Genomic DNA, 25052 nt, shown 5'->3' on the forward strand with positions numbered 1-25052 from the left:
GAACAGAAGTTCACAAAAATTTCTAGCATCCTAAACTCTTAATGTGAAAAATTTGTAAAAGAATGTAAAGGACGGTCAGTGATCTAGGACTTAAACTATTCATGCTAAGCATTAGATCAGTGTAGTTTGGGGGATACAGTAATTACCATGTGGAGGTTAACACCCCAGTGTGTCCCAGAGGAGACCTGTGGTAGAACATGTCATTTCGGACACGCAGAAAAAAAGCAGATTGTTTACAAAGGGTCCATGACCTACCCACCTATCTGGGGCCCGTGTGCCTTTTGGTGTCCAAGGAGGTTTGAGCTCATCCCTTCTACAGATATTGGCTAGTGCAGAGTAACCTTAAAGATTGAGAACACCCTCCCATGAATGTCCTCAGATGTCTCTAGTGTAGAAAGAATGTATTCAATATAGTATGTGGCATCAGTGTGAAAATGGTAAATGTTTAAGAGGATGTAGTAAATGGTCACTTGTCCTTTTTTTGTTTAAATTTGACTGAGTGAAAAGCCAACAAAAGATAATTTCAGTTTTTCACTCCTCCCCATCTTAAAAACTGTCCTCCTTTTGGGCCTTGAAGCAATGTTTGAAAGCATGGCTAAGTTTTCTTAGGGATATCAGCACCGTGAAGGTAAGACTTCAAATTCTTCTTCCCACCACGCAATCTACAGAAAATATAACATGAATTTATTTTTATCGTTGCCACGTTCTCTGTGACTCCCGAAGCCGGAAGAGAATAACCAGCCTGGGCTTTGCCGGGTTTGAGCTTTCGCAGGGGCAGTCCCCACGCTTTGGCTGAGATAGCCTTTCTCAGCGTACGGAAACGTGAGGCCACGTACCAGTGTCCGGGTGGTGGTGACCCCAGGATGGCGTCTCTGAAGGCCGTCACAGCCCATGGAGGAGAGCCCCTCAGGGTCTCGCTGGGCTTTGCCCGCTGCTGGAATCATAGAATCATTAAGGCTGGAAAAGATCTCTAAGATCATCGAGTCCAACCACCAACCCAACACCACCAGGCCCACTAAACCATGTCCCTAAGTGCCTCATCTACACGTCTTTTAAATACCTCCAGGGATGGGGACTCAACCACTTCCCTGGGCAGCCTGTTCCAATGTTTAACCACTCTTTCAGTAAAGAAATTTTTCCTCATATCCAATCTAAACCTCCCCTGGCGCAAGGAAGGAGCAGGGGAGCTTCCTCCCTGAAAGGAGCAGCAGCCCAGCGCCTGAGACCCACGGCCCTCCCCGGGCCTGAGGGAGAGGAGAAGCCCGGGAAGACCGCCCTGCTTTATTTAGTTCTGCCGCTTCTTCTGCGAAAAAAACACCCGGCAGATCCCGTCGGGTTCGCCGAGGCGTCCGAGCGCCTCTTCAGGCCCACGGCCCGCGCCGGAGACCGCCGCCGCTCGCCTGCCCGGAACCTTTAGAGCCGGAACGCAGATTCGCAGCGCGAGAGCCGGGCCGGAAGGCGATACCGGGTGGACTCTGGGGAAGATGGCGGCCGCCGTGGAGGGCCCACGTGGACGCGGGGCTGCGGTGGGCGAGGAGGCGGACAGCGGTAACGGGCGCCGCTTCCCCAACGGGAGCGGGAACGGGCGGGAGCGGGAAGGTGTTTGGGTCCCCCTCTGCTCGGACGGGCTTCTGAGGCCTCCCCGGCCCCCGCCGTGGGCCGCCTCCAGCCCCGGCGGCCGCTCCTCTCTGCCCCGTCCGAGCCCGCCGGTGGGCCCGAGCCCCTCCTTCCTTCCCTCTGGAGCCTGGGCCGAGGGTTGGAGCCGGTTGGCGCGGGGCGGCGGGAACTAAGGCCCCGGCCCAGCCGCCTGCCGAAGCCCCTTCCCAGTGGGGTGGAGGCAGCGGGGCGCGGGGTGCCCGCGGGCTCTGCTTGCGGGGCTCCGTGCGGGTGGCTTTCCCGCGGTGCCTGGTGTTGTGCCTGCTCCCCGCCCGCCGGCCCTGTCCTCCCTGCGCCGTCGCTTTTGGGTTTTCTGGTTTTCTCTACTTAGCCCGCGGAGTACCGACAGCAGCTCGTTTATTCCCTGGTCCCACCAAAATGACTTTCTCTGCCGTGTGTCTCTGGGGTACCCCTTTGTTATGGGGTGTGTGCGTGTGTGTGATTGGGCAGAGCTGGACGAACTCAGGGGTGCGATGGGCTGTGTGCCCGTCTGTAATGAGACGGGGCTCTGCTTCCTGCTCCGAAGGAAACCCTTGAGGTACGCCAATTACAGTAATCCGCCAGGAGAGCATGAACACACTCCTACTCCATCCTTTATACATGGTTCTCCACTCGTTCTTGCCTGTTCGTGTGTTGTGGGCGTATACCTAACTAGATGTGATCGCTTCTTAATTATATCGTGTAATTGGAATTTTTTTTTTTTCTTTATTTTGGGAGGAATCAAGGTAGTGGCCATTTGGAGCCGTAGCTCACAGTGGTTCTGTTTGGTTTGAGGGTCAAAACTGAACCCCAGGACAGTCCTTGTGTGAGAGCTTCTTTCAGAGCTCATTTCTGAATGATTGCTATTTTTAACTGTATCTGTCTACACCTAGGTCACTGAGCAAATCTAGAAGAATAAAGTATGGAGCTGTATACATATATTACCTCCACACATACAATTAGGACTTTTTATATTAAATCTATGCCAGGCTTCAATTTTTGCAATTCAGAATAGAGCCCCAGGTCCTACTTCTGATAGAGTTAATCTAGTTTAAATTACTGTGAAATACCTCCGCTTTATCTCACGCTGTTGACAGAACCTCTGATGTATTAAAGCATAAGTCATGGCTGGTTGTTGAAGCCTTGTTCATCTTTCTGTAATTGTTGAAAGCAAAACGGTGTTGGTATTATCTGGCATTATTCTCCTGTTTTATTGGCAGAAAACATAATGTGGAGGAGACTAATACATGCTTTTGTAATTTTCCTTTTTATAAGTCTGATCTGTTTTTATGGCTAACTGTGGAAGTTGGTCCTAAGCAGTGTGTGGAATTCAGGTTTGGACTTTTGGTAGCTGCTAGCTTTCGTATGTATAAAAAGTTGCAAGTAAGGGTTAATTCCTCGTTTAAAAACTAGATAGCAATATTGTAGCATGGACAAGGCTTAGGGGTGAAAACTTGACAAATTGTTTTACATGTAGGATCCAGGATGTGGTGATGCACCTACTTCTTTACGTGCAATGGTTTCAATTTTTTAAAAAATTTGGAAATCGGCATATGTAGATGCACTGATATCATAAAAAGGATGCCTTTAGTAGTTTCTGAATGTGTTGAACAAATTTGCCACTTCTAAATTTCCAATTTATAGTAAGGACTGTTGAAAAAAACCCTGTAATTTATCCTGCATGGAGTGTGACACAACACTGTGTTCACCTTGGTGGTAGTAAAAATCATACTGATACAGATAATGAGCAAGTATTCAGTAAGTATTTCTCTTCCACGTTTGTGATGTGAACATATAATCTTGCTTCTTTCCATGGTGATAATTAAATGCTCTCCGAACCTCAAAACATGCCTGGGCATTAGAGGCTTTGTTTTAATTGGTTAACACCACTGTTTTGCTGCTACATTGGGTTTTTTTGCTGGTTCAAAAAGGCACGTGGAGAAGGCAAAGTAATGAGTTAGTCTGGCAACGGAGTGTATGTTTATGTTTGTTAAGTAATTAAATAGGCAATTGATTAATAAGGAATATCATTAATAGCTGTCTGCATGGTTTTACGGGAAACTGATCTTGTGAAGCAGTCCTGATTTCATTCTCTTAATGATTTGGTTGAAAAAGTAGTTCACGGGATATAGTAGTGCTTGCAAAATAAAGCACTTGGCTCAGTAGTACTTAACATTGTGATTTTTAAAATACTCGTTTTAGAGTAGTGTGAGAGCAGTAGATGGATGAAAGCCAGTCAGCTGGTATCTCAGAGTTGGTGGGGAGTTGTCTCCTTGCTGGTAGGACCGCGGAGGTGTCAGAAACCAACCTCCTTCTGTCCAGCACTTGATTTGTGGCCTTGAAAGTTGTATATAAGATAATTAATTTAAAACTTTTGGGTGGCACAAATGTTAGTGGAATGGTAGTTAATAATGGCAGGACACTTGTATGCTCTGCTCTTGATTACGTGATAAAGTACGTCCACTTAAATAACCAAACATATTTTAGCACACCCTAAACTTGCAGCCCGTTTCATTCTAGTTAATCATCCACACCATTAAAGACTTTATTTTTGCTATTTGACCCACTGAGCAGACTGATGAGGGAAGTGGTGGATTCTTCACGTGTTTGATTTGCCGTCTAGTTGTCTGTTCTCTCCTGTCTTGCTGTTGCTTGATTCCAAACGTCAGTATTTTAACTTTAATTCCTTCTTTTTTGTTTTGAAGGGGGCATAGGGTAAGGAAACTTGAATTTGGGTGTGGTTTATTTGTGTATCAAGAACTTGAGCAGTTACTTATACCAGAAAAGCTCAGTGCCTCAGGTTTCTTTTGAGCTACCTGACAACTGTCTCGATTCTGTATTTCACAAAGCAGTCTCCCCTCTGTGTTCATTATGCTTAGGTAATTGTGGTTTTGCTGGCGTTACTTTCCTTGAGCAGATTTTGCTTTCACGTAAAAAATGCCCCCCTACCTTCAATTTAATCCTTGTGGCTGTTTGCATTTAAACACTAGATGTCACTATTGCAGTTTGTATGTATGTACATACAGATATATACACGCACATATGTATGTATATATGCATTTATAAATTATAATTTTTGAACTGGAAAATATAGTTTTTTCCCAAAACTTGCCACTCCTAAACATCAAAATATTCATTAATCTAATAATAAATATCCAAGGCTGCCTTTTATCCAACCTCTCAAATCACTTTAAATCATCACTGAGATGAGCAAGCACTTGCACTGGATACTTTCTAATAAATTCATTATGGTGGTGTATGCCTGCTTGAGGAATTAATTGTAACAGCAAGCAGTACGTGGCCCGGAACTTGGATAACATTTACATGTGGAGCAAATTACGCTAGTGATGGATCCTTACTAGAAACAGAACTCCTGATACTTTTTTTTTTTTGTTGTTCCTTTTTTTTACCCCTAGATTCTGAGTTAAGCTCAGGACTTCCAGAAGACAGCTACTCTTCAGGAGGTGAAGCCCTGGACGGTGATGATGAAGATGAAACAGCAGCCCTTGGCAACGCAGCTGAAGAGGCAACAAGCTCCAAAGCTGGCCCAAGTGCAGGCTGGGCAGATGCCATGGCAAAAGTGCTCAACAAAAAGATTCCACAAAATAAGTCCACCATCTTGGCCAAGAATAAAAAACTGGAGAAGGAGAGAGAAAAGGAAAAACAAGAAAGGCTGGAGAAGAGGATGAAGGTGAGAAAAAGATGCTGTATTTCATTGTGCAGTCATAGTCAAATGGGGATACATGCAAGGTTCCCTCAGCGGCGATTTGGGAGAGTGCTCTGAGACTGTCTCAGTTTTGGAATCTCTCCTCCACAGTGATCTCAAGTAGCTTCAATTCTTTTACTTTCCAGACAGTCATGCTGTAGGGCTTTTTCCCTTACTGCTTTTTCTGGGCCATCAGGCAGGCTGATCTTTGGCAGCAGGAGTGTTCCAGTCTGTCAGCTTAAGGTGTTTTTTTTTTTTGTTGAGAGGGTGAAAGCAGCTCCCTTAAGCTTAGTTTTTTAATTGCTGTTGTAAATTTGGGGTATAATTCACTTTGTCGGCATTGCAAGTTGAAATAGTTCTCTCTCATCAAAAGTGAAAGGGAGAAGGAGAAGAAAACTGCTTTCATTTAAATTCTGCTGCGACTTCCAAAATCAAAGACCTCTAGGTTGAGATTGCAGTAATCATTGATGTGGTTATGAATCATTGTTTGCTCCCCTCCATGATTTTCTTGGTAGGAGTTTTGCATTACAGTGTCCGTGCCCTAAATTGCTTCTGGTTCTGAAACTGTTACGAAGAAAACAAAGCTGTGTTGGCAATTAAGTCATTTGTTTGTGTGTCTGTAGTGGAACTTCTAATTCCAGGCTGTGATTGATTTGCCTTCAGGCTAAAAATACATTAATAATTCTCATATCTCATCTTACCAGTTTTGTTTCAGTGGGATAATCAGGTTATCCACCTGACAGTCTGAGACATGCTGTGGTTAGGCCGTGGCCTGCCTTTTAAATACAGAGAGCTTCAGTACGGCATCTGCTCAGTTACGGTTGTCCTAAATACCTGTTCTCATCCAGTAAATGTGTGGGAGTACTGCAAAGCAGAGGTGGGCTGCAGGTCCCCAAACTGACTTGTTTGCCCTTAGAAAAACTTGAGAACAGTCTGCCTTCTATTAATTGCTTGCTGATGGAAGCTAGAATAGGGCAGCTCTTTTGATAAAAGGCCAAAACATGATCATAAGCTCAAATTCATAGTAGTTGGCCTGGAATTATAAAGATAAGGACTCTGAAATTCCATGAAAGGCTTCTGGCATAAAACAGACTTAATGCAACATCACCAGGCCTAGAACGCTGTTAAATTGTTAAAAGGGGGCGGGGGGGGGGGAAACTTCACTATCTTACTCCTGAAGCAGAGGCTGGGGAAATACAGTGTTCTCCTATTGTAGCAGAAATTAAGCTGGTGGTGTTGTGGCCCCTGGTAACGGGTAAGTGGATGAGTTTGGTTTTGAAACAGAGAGCCTCAAAAAAAAAAAGACACAAATCAGTGTTGTACACAGTTGTTGTTCTCCAGTGGGCATTTGGTGCTCTTCCTGGTGTAGTAGTCTTTGCCGTGCAGCACTGACAGTCACAAAGCTGTACCGTGATTAATTCAGTGGGGGAAGTCAAATGCCCAAGGCTCAAAATGTGACATGCCTGTCTTGACAGACCCAGGATTTTATTATGTATAAATTTCTGTGTGATCGGCTTGTGAAGTCTTGGAGTTGAAAGCCGTCTTCGAATAATTTCCTTGTCTGTAGCAGTCAGTGTGAAAGCATTTTGAGTTTTTCTACCCTCCTTTTGCTTGTCTTGAGCCAGAGACATTACTCTAGTGTGATTCTTTTCTAGTTTTTGCTACAGAAGGCAAGTGACTCTCTGAGATTTGTCTGTGGCCCCTGGTGTGTCAAGGCAAGAGACTTGCCTCAGACCCCTTGTCCAGCCCCATAATGGAGCTCCCCTTACCCTCAAACCAAACTGAGCTTTGTTGATTTATCTTTTTCTTTCCTCCTGCTACATACTCTACCAGAGTATGCTGCTTTCTCAAATGCTCCATGTTGTTTCACGTAACAATATTTATAACGCAGCTCGATAAAAAGCGGGAGTGGGAAATGATGTGCCGAGTGAAGCCAGATGTTGTCAAAGACCGAGACAGGGAAAGAAATCTTCAGAGAATTGCCACGAGGTAAGAGTTTTTCTGAATGCTTTCCTTAAATACATGTATATCAAAAAGAGGAGGAAAAGGGGAAGAAAAGGCCTGCACAGGTAATCTGTTTCCAATCAGGTTGAACTCTTAAGAAGTGACTAGCAGGAGCTGAGTGATTTATATGCAGGTCTGCATTGTACAGTATCAAGTTCAACAAAAGATTTCGGAAGCTTTATGAAAGAGTAAAAATTTAGATGAGAATGTAATGTTTGCTTAACAAAGTGCTTTGTTGGATCCCCTCATTTTGTTAATGCTTTAAAAATGCAGAACAGTTGTTTCTACTACTCTGCTTTTCCTTCTTCGCAGAGGATTCACCAGATCCACAGCTGTTAAGTTCAGTTGCCTGTTCTGCGTTGCAGTAGTTTGGTGTCGCAGAACTAGTTGAACACCTTGATGTGCTGTCTGTATCTGTCTCCTTACTCATTCTCTCTGCCTTGTCCCCCTACTTCAGCTGCTCTGAAGGTCTGGCCTGAGGAATTTAATAGCTGATTGTAGGACGAGTAACATGCTTCTGGGGATGAAACATGCTCTTGCACTGATTTCAATGCTATGTTACCGTGCTTACTTCGGGGTCTGAATAGTTATTTGTGGATTTGTTTCTTACTGGTTTCTACCAATAAGTGTGAAGGAAGAGTGAAAATTGTAAGTCTCTTATGTTGTAGTAAATGTTACTTCTTAATTGAATTGAGGTTCTAAGTAACCATTTTGGGGAGCTAGAAGCCATCCAGCATCTGCACTGATGAGTTGCTTTGGTAGAGGGTTCATTTCTATAAAGGGAACTTGAGTTAAAAACTTTGTTTTGTTGTTGTTTTTTTTTCCCCATCCCAGAGGTGTTGTACAATTATTTAATGCTGTCAGGACGCACCAAAAGAACGTTGATGAGAAGGTGAAGAAAGCTGGGAGCTCTGACAGGCAGCGTGCTAAACTGCTGTCATCTGTTTCAAAGAAAGATTTCATCAATGTTTTAAGAAACATGGAGAGTGCTAAAGGAAGCAAGAATCCTGCTGGGAAGGCTGCAAAAAGTAAACAGGTAGGCTTCATCTGGGAGAAAAAAATGTATACAAGATACCGTCACAGTATAATTACTGTCCGTTAATGTGCTGCTCTTCAGAACAGCTGTGATCCAAGTGCCTGGGGTTTTTTTGAGACTACTTAGGAAGGGAGCAAGTGGCTCTTAGCCTGTTTTCCCTGGTTTTTTGAGTGTCAAGGTACAAACCACTGGAAGCTCTTCTGATAAGGCATCAAGCCTTGCGTACAAATAACTTGTTTTAGCTGTGTCTAAAAAAAGAATATGAAAAATTGGATTTTATCTTGGATTTTGCACCAACCATGGAACAAACTGCTAGATTTTAGTGGGTTGTGACATTTGGAATTTGGCCAATAGTAGTTATCAGCTCTTTAAAATTGTTAAAGGCATGGCGGCTGTTCATCTTACATGGTGTATTAGACTGTACTACTTGTGTATATCCACAGTTTTGAGCATTTCAAACTCACTTGCTCTGGATGATTATGGTATCTGGAACTGAAGGGCTTTGCCATACAAGTGAATACTGCAACAGAAAGAAACTGAGACATATTAAACATTATATGTAGGCTTTTCTTTCCCTAATTCTCTCTGTGTTAGGCTGATGTGGCTATATTGCCGTTACGATGTTTTGGAAAGAAGTATTTTAACACATTCCACTTTTTCCAAACGTGCTCAAGAAAGACATGGTGTAGCTGGACTTGTCCAACTCTTTACTGGTTCTTTCAACTCACCAAATAGCTCAATGTTGAAAACAAGTTGCTCAGACGTACTCTTTCTCGTATTTCAGAAGCTGCACGTTTTTGAAGCGTATTTGTGTTCAGGTTTGAACTTTGTGCTTGGTAGTGGGTGGAATACTTCTGTTGGCCCAGACTCACAGCAGTTAACTAAGTGCTTTCCTGCGCCAGGAAGAAATACTTTAATCAGTTGGGAGACAACAGTTTGTCATATGTTTTTTGTTTGTGTTCACTTGGGGAGCATGCTGAAACACTGCCTGGCATGAAGAGCTCATACAATTTTCATGCAAGTGTAATATTAAAGTATTTTTTAAATTCTTTGGATAATGAGAACAATTTAGCTTGGTGCTGACACTTTATTTCTCCTTAAATAATTCCAGCTTGCTTGTTTGGGTGGGGGGCCGTGCGTGTGTGTGGTTTGGTTTTTTTGTTTGTTTTTTTTTTCCCTTCTTTTTTATTTCTCCCCTGGAATAGCAGAAGAACACTGGAGTGATAGCAGTGCCAACTACTGTTGTAGTAGGCATTGAATCAATAGCTGAGCAAAAACTAAGACCTTTTTTTCTTTGTGTCAGATTGTAGCAGGGCAATTTTCTTAGTTACTAGGTCAGAAAACATAGATTGCAAATGTTTCTATACTATAAAAAAAAGTCTTATTTTGGCAGCATCGATAAGAGCATATTTCCATTAAAGTGCTCTGGAGATGCTTTAGATGCTGGCTGATTAGTGTCAGTTTTGAGTATTGATATAGGTGCTGCTTTCACATTGCTTGTGAACAAAAACTTCAGATTTGGGGGTTTTTCATTAATATAAGGCTATACTTGTAGGTTTGTGTTTTTGTTTGGGGAGGGGCGTTGGGTTTTTTAGTTGGTTTTTTTTGAATAGCCATGTCTGTCTGGATAGACCACCCCTTCCCTCCCTCCCTTGTTGCTTTGCTTCAGTGACTCTCCATTCAGTACTGAACCAAACTCTTTAAAAACTCCTTTTCAAGCTGTTTCTAATCTGCCTTATTTTCTCTTGAGACCATATCTTACCCATTTAGCAGGCTCCCATCCTCATAGTTGTTGATGCTTGAGGTTGAGGCCAAAATCTGATCTTCAGTCTCCTCCTCAGAATTACACAAACATTTAGCCACTGAACAGTACTGCTGGCCTCCACTGTCATAGCTCTGCTTCTTGGTGTTTGAGGGTTTTTCAGGGGGTAGTAAGCAGGGATGAGGCTTTTGGATGGCGAATTCCTTGCAGCAGGAGTTTGGTAGATTGTTTGTGCCATCTGAAAGCTTTTGTTTGTTTGTTTTGTGGGTTTTTTGGGGTGGTTTTTGTTGGGTTTTTTGTAGCAGCCTGCTTTGTTTTTAGCAAGTGAGAGTATGGCGTGTATTTCACTTTTAAAAAAGAGGGGGGAAATACATTTATCTCAACAAAAACAATGGAAAAGATGCCAATCCCAAACTCCAGGCACTCTGCCATCAATTAAAATGCAGTCCAGAACAATAAAAACACTACCCCACCCACATAAAACAAGCAGTCAGCAAGAAAAACAGCAGAATAAAGTTCTCCCAGTGAAAGCAAACCTTTCTTGACTCAAGTCTTGTGCTACAAAAGGAGACTTGACTATATTTGTGAGAATGGGCAAATGCTTTTTCTTACTCTGCAGTGGTTTTTGAATGAAAGATTTGCTGCCATATCTTTGGAAGTTTGGTGGTTTCTTCCAAATGTCGGGTTGTTGAAGAAACTTCTTATAAAGCTCTGTTGTGGTTGACTAGTCAGGTATGTGTATGCGTGAGAAAAAGAAATTAAATGCTCTGTAAAGGCCCATCTGTAGCAGTGGGATTTCACGGTAGCACAACCACTTAAAAAAGCTTGTTCTCTATTTCCATCAGCTTCATGCATTGATGAGAAGGACAGGTAACCTGTGCCCTGTGAGAACGTTGTTTATAGTCTTGTATACTTTTAGCCACTGGCCTAAATACTACTTGGTGTACACCCACCCAGTGTAGCTATGAAAGAAAGACTGTAAGGCTGTGAAGATTTTCCTGTGCCATGTGAAACTGTAGCCCTTCTTGGGGTTTTGTGTGCCCAGATGGGAGTAATTACTCCTCTGAGCTGGAGCCAAAAGCTTTGCCTTTCATATCATTAGCTGTTTATCAAGGTATTTCTTAATCCTTGCTGAGCCAGCTGACTTGTGTAATATTTTTCCCTGGTTTTTTCCGAGGTACTGTACATGATGCTTGCCTCTGGGTAAGATCATCTAATTTCCCTCCCCTCACCACCTTATCTGAAAGCCTTGCAACGTGGGAGAAAGATGTAGTAATTTTCTTTTTTTAAAAAATCCTGCTTGTTTGTTGTTTTTAAGTTTTGGGGTGGTTTTTTTGGGAAGCATTTATTGGGAGATACGAGAGCGTTCAATCTTGTTCAACACAATCCTTACCGACCAGGTTTTCATTTCGGTATGTGTTGGTTGTATCTTGCAGCTTCCCACCTGTAAGATACTACAGGTTTAAAAGAGGTACGTATCAGAGATGCTGTCTTTCCAGCCCTAGAGGCTGAGGTCATCTTTATGTCTATAGAAGAGATACAGATGTAGGTAGTGGCAGGTTGTTTTCTTTAGGTCTTTAAGAAATTTCTGGGTGCTCTTGGGATTGTGGGTTAGGGAAGTACCTTTGCTTCCAGGGTTGAGTGAAATTTCTGATCTCTTAGGGCTGCACAGACACGTAAGAAATGTCTTAATTGTAGGAGAACAAAGAGATGCAGAGTTAACATTCCCGGAGCAGCCTCAACTCTTCTCCCTTGCTGCATGTCAGTTACAACAGGGTCGTTCTGTACCAGAAGCTCTCGTCTTAACTTTTCGCTTGTCATTTGTGCTATTCCCTGTAAAGTGTTACTAGGTGGTAAAACATTTTCTAGTGACATATAAATAACTGGCATGAAAGTTACAAATGTTCTTTGTGACAAGCATAACCTGCAGTCATCAACCTTTAATTTTGAATTAGGCCTTTGTAGCAGGGTTTTCTGAATCACTTATGTTTGCTTCAACTCGTAAGTTTTCTTACACCAGATCTGTTGCAGAGCATTTCAGTGGTGGAAGTGAGAGCAGGATTTCCTGGTCTACTTCAGTAACCATGATCCAAATTCTGCAGGGTAATTTTTTTACATGACTTGGAGGTACAGTTTGCTTCCTGTGTTGTGATGGCATCTGGAAAAAATTGGTGTATTGGTATCAAAATAGTACCTATTCTAAAATAACTTATTGATGGGAAGGAAGATGAGCGGAGAATACAAGTGCTATTGCTCATATGGGACTTGCAATAAAATGCTTTTCCAGAAAAGTTCCTTCTACCTGAAGGCATTTTATACATGCTCCTAGTGTTTGGTAAGTAATTTGTAAACACAGTGATTAGAGTCAGGTTTGCTATAGATTTTTCTTTTGTTCATAACACTTTTAATATTTATAAATATTTTAATTTTAAGCAGTAGTTTGAAGATTGTTCAAGGGCAGGAGGAGTACTACAGTTCAACTTTGCCTGCTGTTCTTGCTAGGACGCAAGAAGTGGCATGGAAGCTTTCATTTTCAAGTTAGATGAGGATATAAATGTGCTTTCCAGCTTGAAAGTTAGATCTGTTTAAAACCTGTGAGAGTGACTGCCTTCTTTTTCTTACAGCTGCATAAGTACTGGCCATTGGCATGTTGTTCTGCTTGTTTCCACAGTGCAGAAATGGGGGGAGGGGAGGGGAGATTATTTTCATCCATATACCTGTTTGGAGGGACAGTAGTCTGAACAATTGCTTCAACCAGTTGTAGGAAATAGTTTCTTTCTGAAGTATGGATAAAGGCGTAGACGACTTCTAGAAATTTGGTAAGGTGTATCAACACCTCTTTTAATCTTAAAAGGAAACTTTTTTTCTTAGGTGATAATGACATTGCAGAGTAGCAGAAGTTTATTACTACAGCTGTTGTGTGCTGGTTTTACAGAACTAATTGAAGGAGTAACCAGGCGTGCATGTATTCCAGCAGATTTGAGGGGGCAGCCAAGTATTCATTTAGTTCAGCTGCAGCCAGAGTAGATCTGTTCTCCCCATTTTAATAAATGCCTTCCCATCACACGCACAGAAATTTTTAATTTGGATTCTTTTATAAATCGTGCATTTGTATCTGTTTTTCCCAAATGTGTGTACACTTTCTTGAAGGTCACCTTGTATATGTTTGGAGCTGATGCTTTTAATGTAGTTTTTTGGTTTTGTACTAAAGGTTGCTGACTACCTAATTGTATGCTGTATTCTAATTTTTATCCTTAGGGATAAATACAGTGCAGCCTGTCACCAGTTTGCTGTATCCTAAATTCCTTATGTTCCTTAAGGTAAAGGGTTGTGCAATATTAGAAGTTGCTTGATGGTGGTATTTTTACTTTAAATCTCTTTACAGGAAGATGTATTGACTTACCTAGTTCGGGTCATCAGCAAGGTTAGGTTTTTAAGATGTACAAGCTCAGTTCCCTGTCTGTTGCCATAGCTGGTAATACACATCTGTGTTAACATGGGAATGTAGGTTTTTGTCAATATTTAAATGTGTATTTGATTGATAGATGTCAAGAACTTGACACTGGGAGCTCAACTCCAGATAAGAGGATTAAGGGCCATGTGATGGGTATATTTCACTAGGTTCACCCTTTCTCCTGTGGTTTTATCCTCAGATTTCCCTTTCTGCTCTCTTTTTCAGATACTTGATCAGAGGTCAGGAAGGGAAAAAGATTGTGATTTTTGCACTCTGTTTCCATCAACCTCTTTTTTTCATCCTCTTCGTGTTTTATGTTCCTGACAGGTTCTTTCCCCCTGCACTTGAGGGCCAAGCACGCAGCCCCGGCGTCCTGGTGCGTAATGCGAGAGCAGCCCTGACAACTGCTCGCGCAGAAAGACCAGTTCCCTGTTTGTCATCATGAGTCACGCACAGTCCAGTTTAATGCTGTCTTGTAAGATGCAGATAGTCTGTGATCAGTGAGGACAGATTTTTTCAGAGAATTTGGATACTAAATACCTATCGTATCTACTGAGGTGCTGACCTCAGGTTTGGGGAGGGCAGTCCTCCAGATGTTTATAACTTGGCCAGATCTGGGAAGATGTTCATGGAGATAGCAAAAGACAGTTCCCAGCTCCAAAATACATCCTTAACTGATTTTGAAGTTCAAAAAGAATGAATGATGCAAGGTTTTAATGGATGCCTGTAAGAAATGTCTCTCTCTTTCCTCCTTAGAGCTGTAGACAAAATGCTTTAAGTTCATCTTTCTGTGAAAAGGGCTGAAGTGATTTTAGTTGAAACATCGCGAAAGCCTTCAGCCTGAAGCAGCTGAAGTTTGGCAAATTTTGTAAGTGAATATAAACAGGGACTTGTGATTGAAATGTCAGGCAATGTTGAGACAGCCCCATCTGTCATATTTGAGACTAACTTGCCTTGCTATTTGATTATTGGTGTACAGGATGCTATGATGGTGTTTTCCCAGATGATGTTGCAAGGCTTTTTTTCAGTAAAACTATGTCTAAACCAACCACATTTGAAAAGCTTGTGGTATACATCTTCTTTTGATCTTCCTGTAAGTATACGAAGCACAAAAAATCAAATCCTATTGGACTTTTATCTGGTAAATTGAGTTGGAAGCCTTATAAAAGCAGCTCTCCACTTTTGGCTTTGTTCGTAACTCTCATAGGCAGGGCAGTGTACTCAGAGAAAAATATATCTAAACATTTCATAAAGTTTTATAAAAAAAAAATGTTCTCTGGAAGTAAGAAAGATTGGGTGGAGCTTGTCTATCTGAACCAATTTGTTTCCCCCATCTAAGCATTTTCTATTGGAAATTATCTTGAAAAGTGATTCCCTTACTTTGAAGTTTTATTAAGGTATAAAATGTTCTGATTTCCAGAGTGTTGAACTAGCAGATGTGTATTATAAATGACCTCTGTAGGCACCTACTCATCTGTTTATCTTGGTAGACTTCAGGAATGGTGGGTCAAACTGATTCCAGCTTCCAATGGTTAGAGGGTTGCTGAATTCAGGGTTTTTTTTTCCCTATGGGAAAATCTGGCCAGTTGTTAATGAGTGTTTCTGAAATTTACTGAAAGCTTAGAAAATATCCTTTTTTTTTTTTTTAAACCTACTATTATTACAAATGATACTAAAGCTGTCTTCTTGTAAAGATTTGACCTCTTTTCAGTTTATTGCTGAACCCTGGACAGTGTTCTGCATGTGGTCTGTTTCATTTCTTCCCCATCTGCAGGCATTGGGAAAACCTATACAGAAGCATCGAAGGAGGTGGAAGGGTCAGAAATGCAGAGAAAGGGTAGCCAGATGGTTAAGATAAGGGATTGGGATCACGGGCAGTTTACATATTCCCTCTTCAGGTTTAAACTGCTTTTAGAAAGCAGCCTGGGAGTGTTGAGGGGTATAGTCTGTTCCTTAATGAGTTTGCCACTCGCCTACGATGGTGTGAGGGAAATTACAGGAATATAAAGTCAAAGAAACTTGGATTTGCAAACATTTAGGATATGTTGCAAAAGCCATTTAAATAAAAGCAGGGGCAATGAGGGTAGGGAGGTTTAGCCAGACAAGCTGCTTAGTAGTCATAAAAACTTCAGTATTTCATATTTAGTAATAAAAATACACAAAAGCTAGTTCTCTGTGGTTTTTTTTTCCTCCCCCTTCTGCCTCATAGTTTTTTGGATCCCTATACTTGTTTCAGGACTCAAACGTAAGTGGAAATCCTGAGTCAGGAAGAGGAGGCTTTTTATTAGCCCCACTTCTTCCTCATCAGCTACTCTCTGAGATGATTTCTTAAGTGCTGGAAGTGAAGGACTTGGTCATTACTGTAGCCTTTGTTGTTTCAGACAACCTTTTGGGACTCACTCTGTTATGCCTCTTGCTGAATCATAATGAAAAACAGCGGATGATTTCAGCATCATTTGTAGGAAATAATCTGAGTCACATTCAGATTATTCAAAAATCTGCAAGCTGCTAATTTATTCTAAAAAAAGGATCAAAACCCACTCCAAACAGCTGTGTTTCCTTACTGTGCCAACGGACAAGCTTTTATAAAAACCTGCAGAAAATTTTAGGTACCCAGCTGAGATAGTGCATAAGTGTCTTGCATAAATGGGTGACATCTGAGAAAAATCTGTTGTGACTTGAAAATGTTTGTCTAAAGTAGACTGTTGAAAGACATTAGTACTTGACTTCTGAGGGAGAGCACATTGAAGGCCTTAGTCTTGACCGGATGCTTTTTACTAGGCACTCTTGCTGTACCTGCATATTTTCCAGATACAGCTCGATGGTTCGGGAACTATGCAACTTGCAGCAAGGGTGTTGTGGATCTGGGTAGCGTTTAGGCTGATCCTTAAACTCCGTCATGTCTTCGTTACTGCAGCAAATACACATTAAGAAACGTAGGACCAGCTGACAGATAGAAGCCTTTTTTTATCACTTGTGAGAAGTTGTGTGCCATTTCTTTCACGGTTGAAATGCTAAGTATCTAGAAAAGTTCTTTTTTCCTTTATTTTGAATCCCATCCAAACAGAAAAATTCACGGTTCATTATTTTCCTTTGAGTAATAGTGATGGAAGCTGTTAAGGAGTCATCCGTATAAGTTTGTTCTTGGTAATTAACCAATACGCTTTTTGGTACAAAACGAACAATATTTTGCAGACTGGTTACCTGAGGCTCATGATTAGCTAGCGTGAAGGCTATTCTTTCTGACGGATAGCATTGTCTTTTCCAAGTCAGAGTTATGATTCAACTACTCTGAATACCATTACTTGCTATACAAATTTTTGTCTGATAAGCAGTGAAAGTATAACGTGTTGCTTTAAATACAAAAGTCTTGATCATGTGTTGTTTTCAACCACAGTACTCATTGGGTCTTTATGTCAAGAATTAATTGATCTAGGTGCTGTGCAGTCTTTGCTCTAAGAATCCTATCGTTCAAGTAGATAAAACATGAAAGATGTGTGGAGACTTTCAGATGAAGAAAGGGTAGGAGTAACAGGTGAATACGGAGATAGTAGTGGCCAGTATGGTAGGCAGTAATTTCGCTGTCAGTAGTATAACTGCTGATAAACAGGCACTGCAGATGTGAAGGTAAAAGCGTATAGATGGTGATGACGAAGCAGTTTTGTTTTTACAGGAGGAAAAAACAAACATGACTGAAAATGAGCAGTGCTGGCATACTGAAAAAGTGTACTGTTTGGAAACTTTCTGTCCTGATGTGTTGCATGATAACCTAATACAGGGAATGTGTTATTTCTCTCTTTCCAGGTGTCTTCTCTGTAATAATTTGCAGTCTACTTTGAGCTAATTTTTATTTGGTACCTACTTAAAAATGCTTACTTATGGACCTTTTTTCTTTTTTTATGTCAGTGGAGTGCTTTGGCCTGACAGTTGGAAAGACAGTGATGTAATTACTTGATATTCACAACATTGTCATTCTGCCTTGTCTTTTACAGAACGTGAGTTAAAAACTACAGAATATATTCTACAAGGGGAATTGTTAGTATGGGTACAGGTAACAGTTCATACCTGTGTTGTAACTTAACGGTAAGATTGTTTTACTAGGTGAGGCTTATTTTTGGGTGAGTTTTTATTTGATGAGTTTTTATTTTCTGTGAGGGGCTCCCGAGTGTAGCATGCCCGTGCTGTTCATCATCTCATTAAAATGTGTAAAGGGAGTCTTGATGCCACTATGGCCAGATGTTGTCTTGCAGCAGCATGTGGTAAAATTCCTCGTGCAGCAGAAAGATTTCTGAGATGGCTGCTATCGGAGCTGGAGCACAGCATGGGCTGAGGAGTTCCAGAGCATCCTGTATGCAGAAGGGCACTGTGTTACGCTTGAATTCTTAAAATTTTTTTGCTTTTTTCTGACAAAAACACTGATTTATGAGGTTTCTGATTAACTAAGTCTGAGGAAATCTGTTCTCTCATAAGCTCTTTCTGTGATTCTTCTTTGCAGCTGAGCATTTAATAATGATGCTAATGATTTTTCTTCTTTGTTTAAGTCCAGATGAATGCTTGTTTTCAGAATTTCTGTAATTCAGTTTTGACCCCTCTAAGGTTGGGGCATGTTTAAGCCTTTGCGTGCCGACCCAAAGCATTCCTTCTCATTCACACATCCCCAGTTGTAGTAAACCCTAGAGGAAGATGTGAGGATGGGGAGATTCCTCATGCAGGTCATTAAGCTCTGGGTGGTCTTCTGGCTGTGCTCAAAAGGAAAATCGGTATTTGTTGTGCTTGTAGTAATAATTCCAGTGCGTTACTTGCAGAGAAGTTTGAACAGGAGCAGCAGGCTTCAAAACACACTAAAAAAATTAGGTTTATTTACTAGAAATGCCAGTGCAGATTCTGGTGTGCACAAGAGACCTTGCGGTCTGAGTGAATCTCCTGTGCCGCTGCTGATAACCGCAGTATAGCGTCACCTCAAATATACCAAGGCAATTCAGTTCAATCACTCTAATTTCTCATTCAGAGAGAAGATGCAAATGGGTATTGAATGACTCTCACGTTAAGGAATAAATGATTGTGCAGAATTATGCTGCAGCAGAATAGACTTCTGTTGTGCAGCTCGGATGTTCTGCAAGGTAGAAAATGCTTCCCAAAGTCAGCGTGATTGCTGTGAGACTTCAGCTCAGAAGTTCAAGATAGAAGCGATACAGGATGTATTCTCAGTTTCCAGATCTGTGGGGTTTTGTCTGTTTGGGATCAGGAGTACATAGGAACATTTCTTATAGTCAAGATCTCACTGTAATTCAAATTAGTTAAAGTTGCAAGCAGCACTGATGATTAAACCGAAGTATAATTTTTCTGTTAAAAATCATTACGTATTGCTGCTTTAGATACTTCAGCTGCAGTTTCTTTATTTCCTCCCAGCCTAGAGGAAACTTATTTTCTTAGCCTGTGAGCTTGGATATTCCTGAAAACAAATTGAGGAGAAATGATGAAGCTGGTGTTCTTTGTTTTCCATTTCCTCCCCCACTTCTACCAAGTGATTTTTTTTCTTTTTTTTTTTTTTTAATAGAGATTTAACACACCTCGGTGTATGCCTATGCTGGGGTTTTTTTGAGCTAGGTTTAAACCGACTTGCTTGGGGATGAGGAATAGAATAGCAGCAGTCATTCAGAGCAAGATGCAGGCTGGCGGGGAAGGTAATTGTCAGATGTATGCGAGAACGCATTTTGGCAGTTACGCTTTTTAACTTCATCGTCGTGACAAAAGCCTCCCTCTATTTCAAGGTCTTAGATGTTTGTATTGAGCAAAACAGAGGAACCTGGGGAGGCAGTTCAAATTAATTAGACGTGTTAGAATTGTTTTCTCAGGGCTTAAAGTTGTTGCTTGAGAGATATTTATGTTAGAAATTCCTTCCCTGACAGGTACAAATAAACATTTATTGTATGTGATGGTAAAGAGAGATGCCCCTGCAAGCTCTGGCATTTCATCTTGTACATGGAGCAAAGGCATGGGCGCCCAATGCGCTGATTGCAATTCCTAGGTCTGAAAAATGTTCATTTGTTAATACCCTTCAGTTACTGTCTTCTGGACGCAGGCTGTAGGGGAATGTCTGTGGTGATGCAGGATGTTTGCTGTTCTGCAGATGCAGAAACTGGGATATGCTCAAGTGACATGAGCTGGTGGAAAGCAGAGTGAAATGCTGTCTTTAATCTGTGCGCTCCGATTTCAAGACATATCTTTTAATGCCGTTACGTACCAATAAGCATTATGGGCCTTTGTTCTGCTTATGCACAGGGTTCTGAAAAGCTCTGGCAATCTTTCCTGCTCTGGTTTTAGGATTTTGCTGTGCCAGTAAAGCAACAGATGAAAATGACAACGTCCTGTGACTTGACTGAACTTAATTCCCTTAAGCTCAAAGGCTTTGAGCTAAGGCACTCGTTTGCAGACTGAAGCAGCTATGTGCAGTTACAAGTATCCTGCTGCTACTTCTGACAACTTCAGAAGGGGTAGAGAGGATTGATCTCACACCTGAGTGGCAGTGCAGTCTGCCACAACTCCAGTGTTGAGTTTGGCAGGTCTCAGCTGAAGATACTTACTGTAATGTCATTTACCAAGAGTGAATTATGTAGCTCAAAATTTTTGCAGTGGTAAAGAAATGAGCCAAGACAGGGAGATTTCTAACTTGATCTTGATCATACAGCTGCTGCTGATGCCACGGGGCTTTCATAGACCAATTCCTCCAGAAGTATGCAGGAGGCAGTTCCAGCCCGGATCCTGCAAGGGACGGCTGTTTGTTCTAGGTGACAGACCTAAGCTTTGTTGTTTCGTGGGTGGTTGGTTGGTTTTATTGGGACTTGGCTAAGAATTCCAGTTCATCTTGTCCTGGTGCAGATTTTAGAGGGTATGTCTTCAAACCACAATTATTTTGGGAAGTATGTCCCCACTACAGAGCCCTACTTGTGTCAGACTTGAGCTAATGCTGTCGTAGCTTAGGTGGCACACCAAGCAGGTAAGATGGTGTTTATCTTATTTATATGATCTCTCTTCAACTGGACTATCGGTCTGTCCCAGCAAATAAGAATCTGCACTAGAGTAAACACACTCCACGTTTTGGTCTGTCTTATTTCAGCTCATGATAACAAGTGCATCACCATGTACCAGTGACTCCTGAGGTATTTTACTAACTGCTGCCTCTCAGACCTTTTGAAATAGGTTGCCACACCTTCAGGCAAAGAACAAACCATTCAAATGTATGTATAAAAAAAAAAAAAGCAACACCAGAATTTTTCAGTCCTTGCCTTATCGAAGGATCCACTTTATGTAGCATTACACACTAATGTTTATATAGCCTGCTTTGTTTTCATTTGGGGATGTTCACAGGAGACTTCAGTGCTGTAGCAAAATGTGGGAGATGTGGATGAACAGCTGACTGGAAGTTCAGAAGTGGTTGTGTAGAATGAAAGCTGGTTTATTTTCCACGTGCCAAGAATCAGTTTTGTTTTATTTAGATGAAACCAGATTATGGCATTGAAAACCCAAGTGTATTAACATTCTTACATAAAGCAAGTTGGGAAGCGATGTTAGAGTTGAACTAATTGTTAATTATACAAATAGTCTTGCTGCATATTTTCTTAAGACTCCAGGAATGTTTTGTGATACAATAGATTTGGGTAGTTTTTATTCTGAGGGGAAAATAGAGCAGTAAATGAGTTAGGAATGAAGATACTAAACATGGGTTTTTCTTCACTTGGGAACGTGCTTAAAATTGATGAAATATTTGCTTTCAAGCGTTTAATCTTCATCTTTGAGGCATGGACATGCTACCTCTGCCTTTCTCCTTAGGGCTTGTTGTAAAACTCTGTTCAAACCTTTGTGGTGCTTTACATAGTGTGTACTGCAATGGAGGATCAGCATCCCTCTTTTGTTGAGGTCCTTCTTTTGTCCTGTTGTTCACTTGACGTAGAAGGAAAGGCTAATGGTTGCTGAATAGTAGCTTATGATGAATTTGAGCATTGGGCTTTTCAAACCCTGAGCCTTTCACTGTCATTGCTGACAATAATCTACTGCTGCTGTGCTGTTTTTAAAAAAAAAAAAAAAAAAAAAAATCCCTGTTCTGCGCATCTGGGAAAAAATGGAATCTCTGGATTTATTCTTATTTTAAAAAAAAAAGGAAAATTGGGTTGTTTTGTAAGGAAGATGGGATTTTTCCATTTAGGTATTTCAAATTTTACCTTGTAGCATGTTCAAACAGTGATTTATAAAAGGTCTGGGATTAAAAAAAAAAAAAAAGCTTGGTGACTTTTGTAATCTTTTCAACCTTTCTCTACTCTGCAAAGGTAAATACATAAAACAACTGAAATACAGTTAAAAAGGGGGGGGGGGGAAGCTACCCTCTCCCTGCATCCCATAACAGAGTACCTGTGTTTGCACTAATACAGGTTATTCCCATGTGAACATCTTAAGGTCTGCCTAGGGACCTACCTTATCTGTAACTCTTAATTCCAGGTAGTTGATTACCCTGTCTGAGATGATTTCATCTTTATGATGAAATCATATATATATATATATGATATATATATATATATATATATATATAATCATATATATGATGCTATACCTTTACTGGGTATAGCATTTGAAGTGAATTGCTGCAAGAGTGGAAAGTGGTTAGAAGGCACTACCCTCGGGAGAAGGGAGGCTGTTGGGATGGGAGCGTTACTCTTGGGAGTAGGCATTAATGAGAGCAGCTGTGAAGACAAAAAAAAAACCCACCAAAACAAAACACAGTGCAAGCATCTTGAGGAACAGCTGTAGAGTTTCTCTTTTTTTTTTTGAACTGGGCCCTGGGAGATTCCTTTTGGGGAAGGAAAGTATTAAGACTTGTTATCCTATTTTTGTGAGTGATCTTTCGAAAAAGAACTGCAGGAGAAGTCACGTTTAGCATTTCCACTTTGGTTACCTATTAAAAGTACGTATCTTGTTTGGCAGACTTTTTGCACTTACATCATATCACACCAACAGAAGTTATTTGTTAGATTTACAGTGGTGGACCTGCATTCTCTATTCCTCATTTCTCCTGCTATTAAATTCTTTATGCTGCTCTCTCCCAAAGGTTGCACGGACATCAGCTTTACTATGCTATGGTTCTATGTATCGCATATTCCTAGCTGCATGATAAAGAAGAGGCATGAACGAATGTCTACAGCGATCATACATTTACTACGGGTTTTGCATCTAGTAGGCAAAGCTGCATCTGCAGAGGATGCTGTTACAGATGACCCCCATCCACTGTACAGTATCAGGAGGTGATAGTTACTTAAACCAGGGTGAGTCAGTTGAGGCCTGGCCTTTTGAGCAGGGGAACGGGAAAAGCACACCTGAGATAGCTGTATTAACTTTGTTTCAAAGACCCTGCAAAAGTAAATTCTTGTTTTCAGTGCCCCTGATTCCACTTCGGTAGGACAATTTTTTGCTTGCCTGCTGGACACTGAGCCACATTGTTCCTCAGAAGTATTTTGCCACTAAGGCTTAAACCACTGACATCCTCCTTCAGTACACTGAACAGTTTTTAATATTTTCCTTCAGTAAAAATCTAGGAATAGCTTCAAGCTGTTCTTTAAAACTGTTGCCACAGGATGGGGCTGTTGCACTGCCCAAATACGATCTGTCACTTAGAAGAACTGCAACTAAGCACTGTTTTCAGTGCTAACCTAAAACTGCACTCCTGTCACTTACTCTTTATTATTCACCAGTCCATGTAGTGTGGCCTCAGTTTAACCACTTTCAAGAGGTAGGAAATTTGGAGTAAGGTGTTGTTGGCTTGCTGAGTGTAGATCAACTTTGTTTCTTTTAGAGGCAGCTTTGCACCATATGACAAGCCCAGGTAGTGAGGTAATAATCCACATAAAGGGGATTTGGTTCACATATCACAGAATATGTTAAATATTAAATTTGGGGGTTTTTAAGCCTTTATTAAATCCATATTTGTGTGTTAGAAATGTGCCAAGAAGTGTTCTAATGAAGCAGCACCTGGGGGTTAATAAATGATATCATGAATCCATTCTGATTGCCAAGAAAGATTTTAATAAAGGAAGCAATGCCCAGGGTTGACTGTTTCATCCATGAGGAATAATTGTTTTGTTTCCGTATTTTATTGGTTGGTTAAAACAAGTTTGCTTATTTAGCATCAAGTCGTTTATGATTGTCCTGCATATTTCTGTGTACCATTTGCATAAAGAGCTAGCTCTCGGTAGGTCTGCTGATGCAAATTGTAAGAGTGAGAGGTGTTATTTTGATTGCATGAAAAGCTTCCATCTTTTACTGCCTTTCACATTCATCTCATCTTACTCTGTTCCGTCTTCTCCTCCCCTCAAACATTCAGGGTGAAGTGAAGTCTGAAGAGGGGCCAGAATGGAATATACTGCGTGATGACTTCATGATGGGAGCATCTATGAAAGACTGGGACAAGGAAAGTGATGGAGAGGGCAATACTGAACAAGGAGGTGGTCTGAAACAAGATGATGAGAGTGACTGAATGAAACTGAAAACCATTCAAGATAATGTTTTATCGTCTTAAATTTGTTTGGATAAAAAGTTGACATTCCGTGAATGTACAACACTTGGAGGATGTCTCTCTTTTTTTTTTTTTTTTTTAAAAAAAAAAAAAGACTTGCATAGCTTTGGAGTGTTTTCTCCTCCATGTCAAACTTTTATTTAATATAGCTTCATTTGCTATACTGAAATCCTGAAATATTTTCCAAAACATGTATAATTTTCAACATATTTCCAAAACATTTTGTACAGTCAAAATAGTGGCACCTGCCCAATGAAAGAAGGATTTTGCCAAGGTCATTAAAAGTTTATACATTAGTCATGGCAATTGATGTATTAGCGTGCCTGCATTTCCAAATCAGTGTTGCACTTTGAAAAGTTGTTAGCAATTCGCAATAGAAATGGCTTACAATAAACACAGAAATGCCGTCACCTTGTAAAGTTATCGGACTCCTATAGAGTCTTTACTACTTTGGCCAGGAAAGGTTTTGTAGATAATAAAGAAAAGTAACCATTAATGTGGTAGTTCTGGTCTTGGAGCATTGGTTTGATCGGAGGCAACTCTGGAAACATAACTGTAAAAAGAGAGACTTGACCCTGCTGATTGGCTTTTATATTTTATATATATATGTATGTATGTTTTTCCATTGCAAGTCTGAAGAGAGGAAAGGACAGTCATTGCTATTGTTTTTGTTGGAGGAGGGAGGGCTTTTCCAGCAATACCGCATAAAATTGTGTTCAGTGTTGCTTCATTTGCAGTTCTGGTGTTCTGGCCTTTTTCAGTAAGGAGCCGGACCTCTGAGATGCATCCTGTGGGTTTAGTCAGCTATAATGCTAATTCCTCAGGTCTGTAAAGGGTCAAGCGAAAGCCCTTCCTCTTAGGTGCATACTGTAACGGTACCAAAATTTGGAAAAC

The 25052-nt window shown here is 41.0% G+C and overlaps 1 protein-coding gene across 1 annotated transcript; it reads left to right on the top strand.

Annotated features, from left to right (window-relative positions):
• Positions 1-1462: 1462 nt before the first annotated feature.
• RRP15 (ribosomal RNA processing 15 homolog) lies at positions 1463-24581 on the top strand. Its single transcript, XM_076334589.1, has 5 exons — positions 1463-1548; positions 5052-5326; positions 7233-7330; positions 8180-8381; positions 23967-24581. The coding sequence occupies exons 1-5, from the start codon at positions 1485-1487 to the stop codon at positions 24117-24119; spliced, it is 792 nt and encodes a 263-aa protein (XP_076190704.1). The 5' UTR covers positions 1463-1484; the 3' UTR covers positions 24120-24581.
• Positions 24582-25052: the final 471 nt, after the last annotated feature.

This window comes from Aptenodytes patagonicus, chromosome 3 (genome assembly GCF_965638725.1).
Source record: "Aptenodytes patagonicus chromosome 3, bAptPat1.pri.cur, whole genome shotgun sequence".
In the NCBI taxonomy this organism is placed as follows: domain Eukaryota; kingdom Metazoa; phylum Chordata; class Aves; order Sphenisciformes; family Spheniscidae; genus Aptenodytes; species Aptenodytes patagonicus.

Coding starts and splice junctions, on each gene's coding strand:
- RRP15 (XM_076334589.1), top strand. CDS start 1,485: ATGGCGGCCGCCGTGGAGGGCCCACGTGGACGCGGGGCTGCGGTGGGC. Junction 5,327..7,232: donor GGCTGGAGAAGAGGATGAAG/GTGAGAAAAAGA, acceptor TTTATAACGCAG/CTCGATAAAAAGCGGGAGTG. Junction 7,331..8,179: donor CTTCAGAGAATTGCCACGAG/GTAAGAGTTTTT, acceptor TCCCCATCCCAG/AGGTGTTGTACAATTATTTA.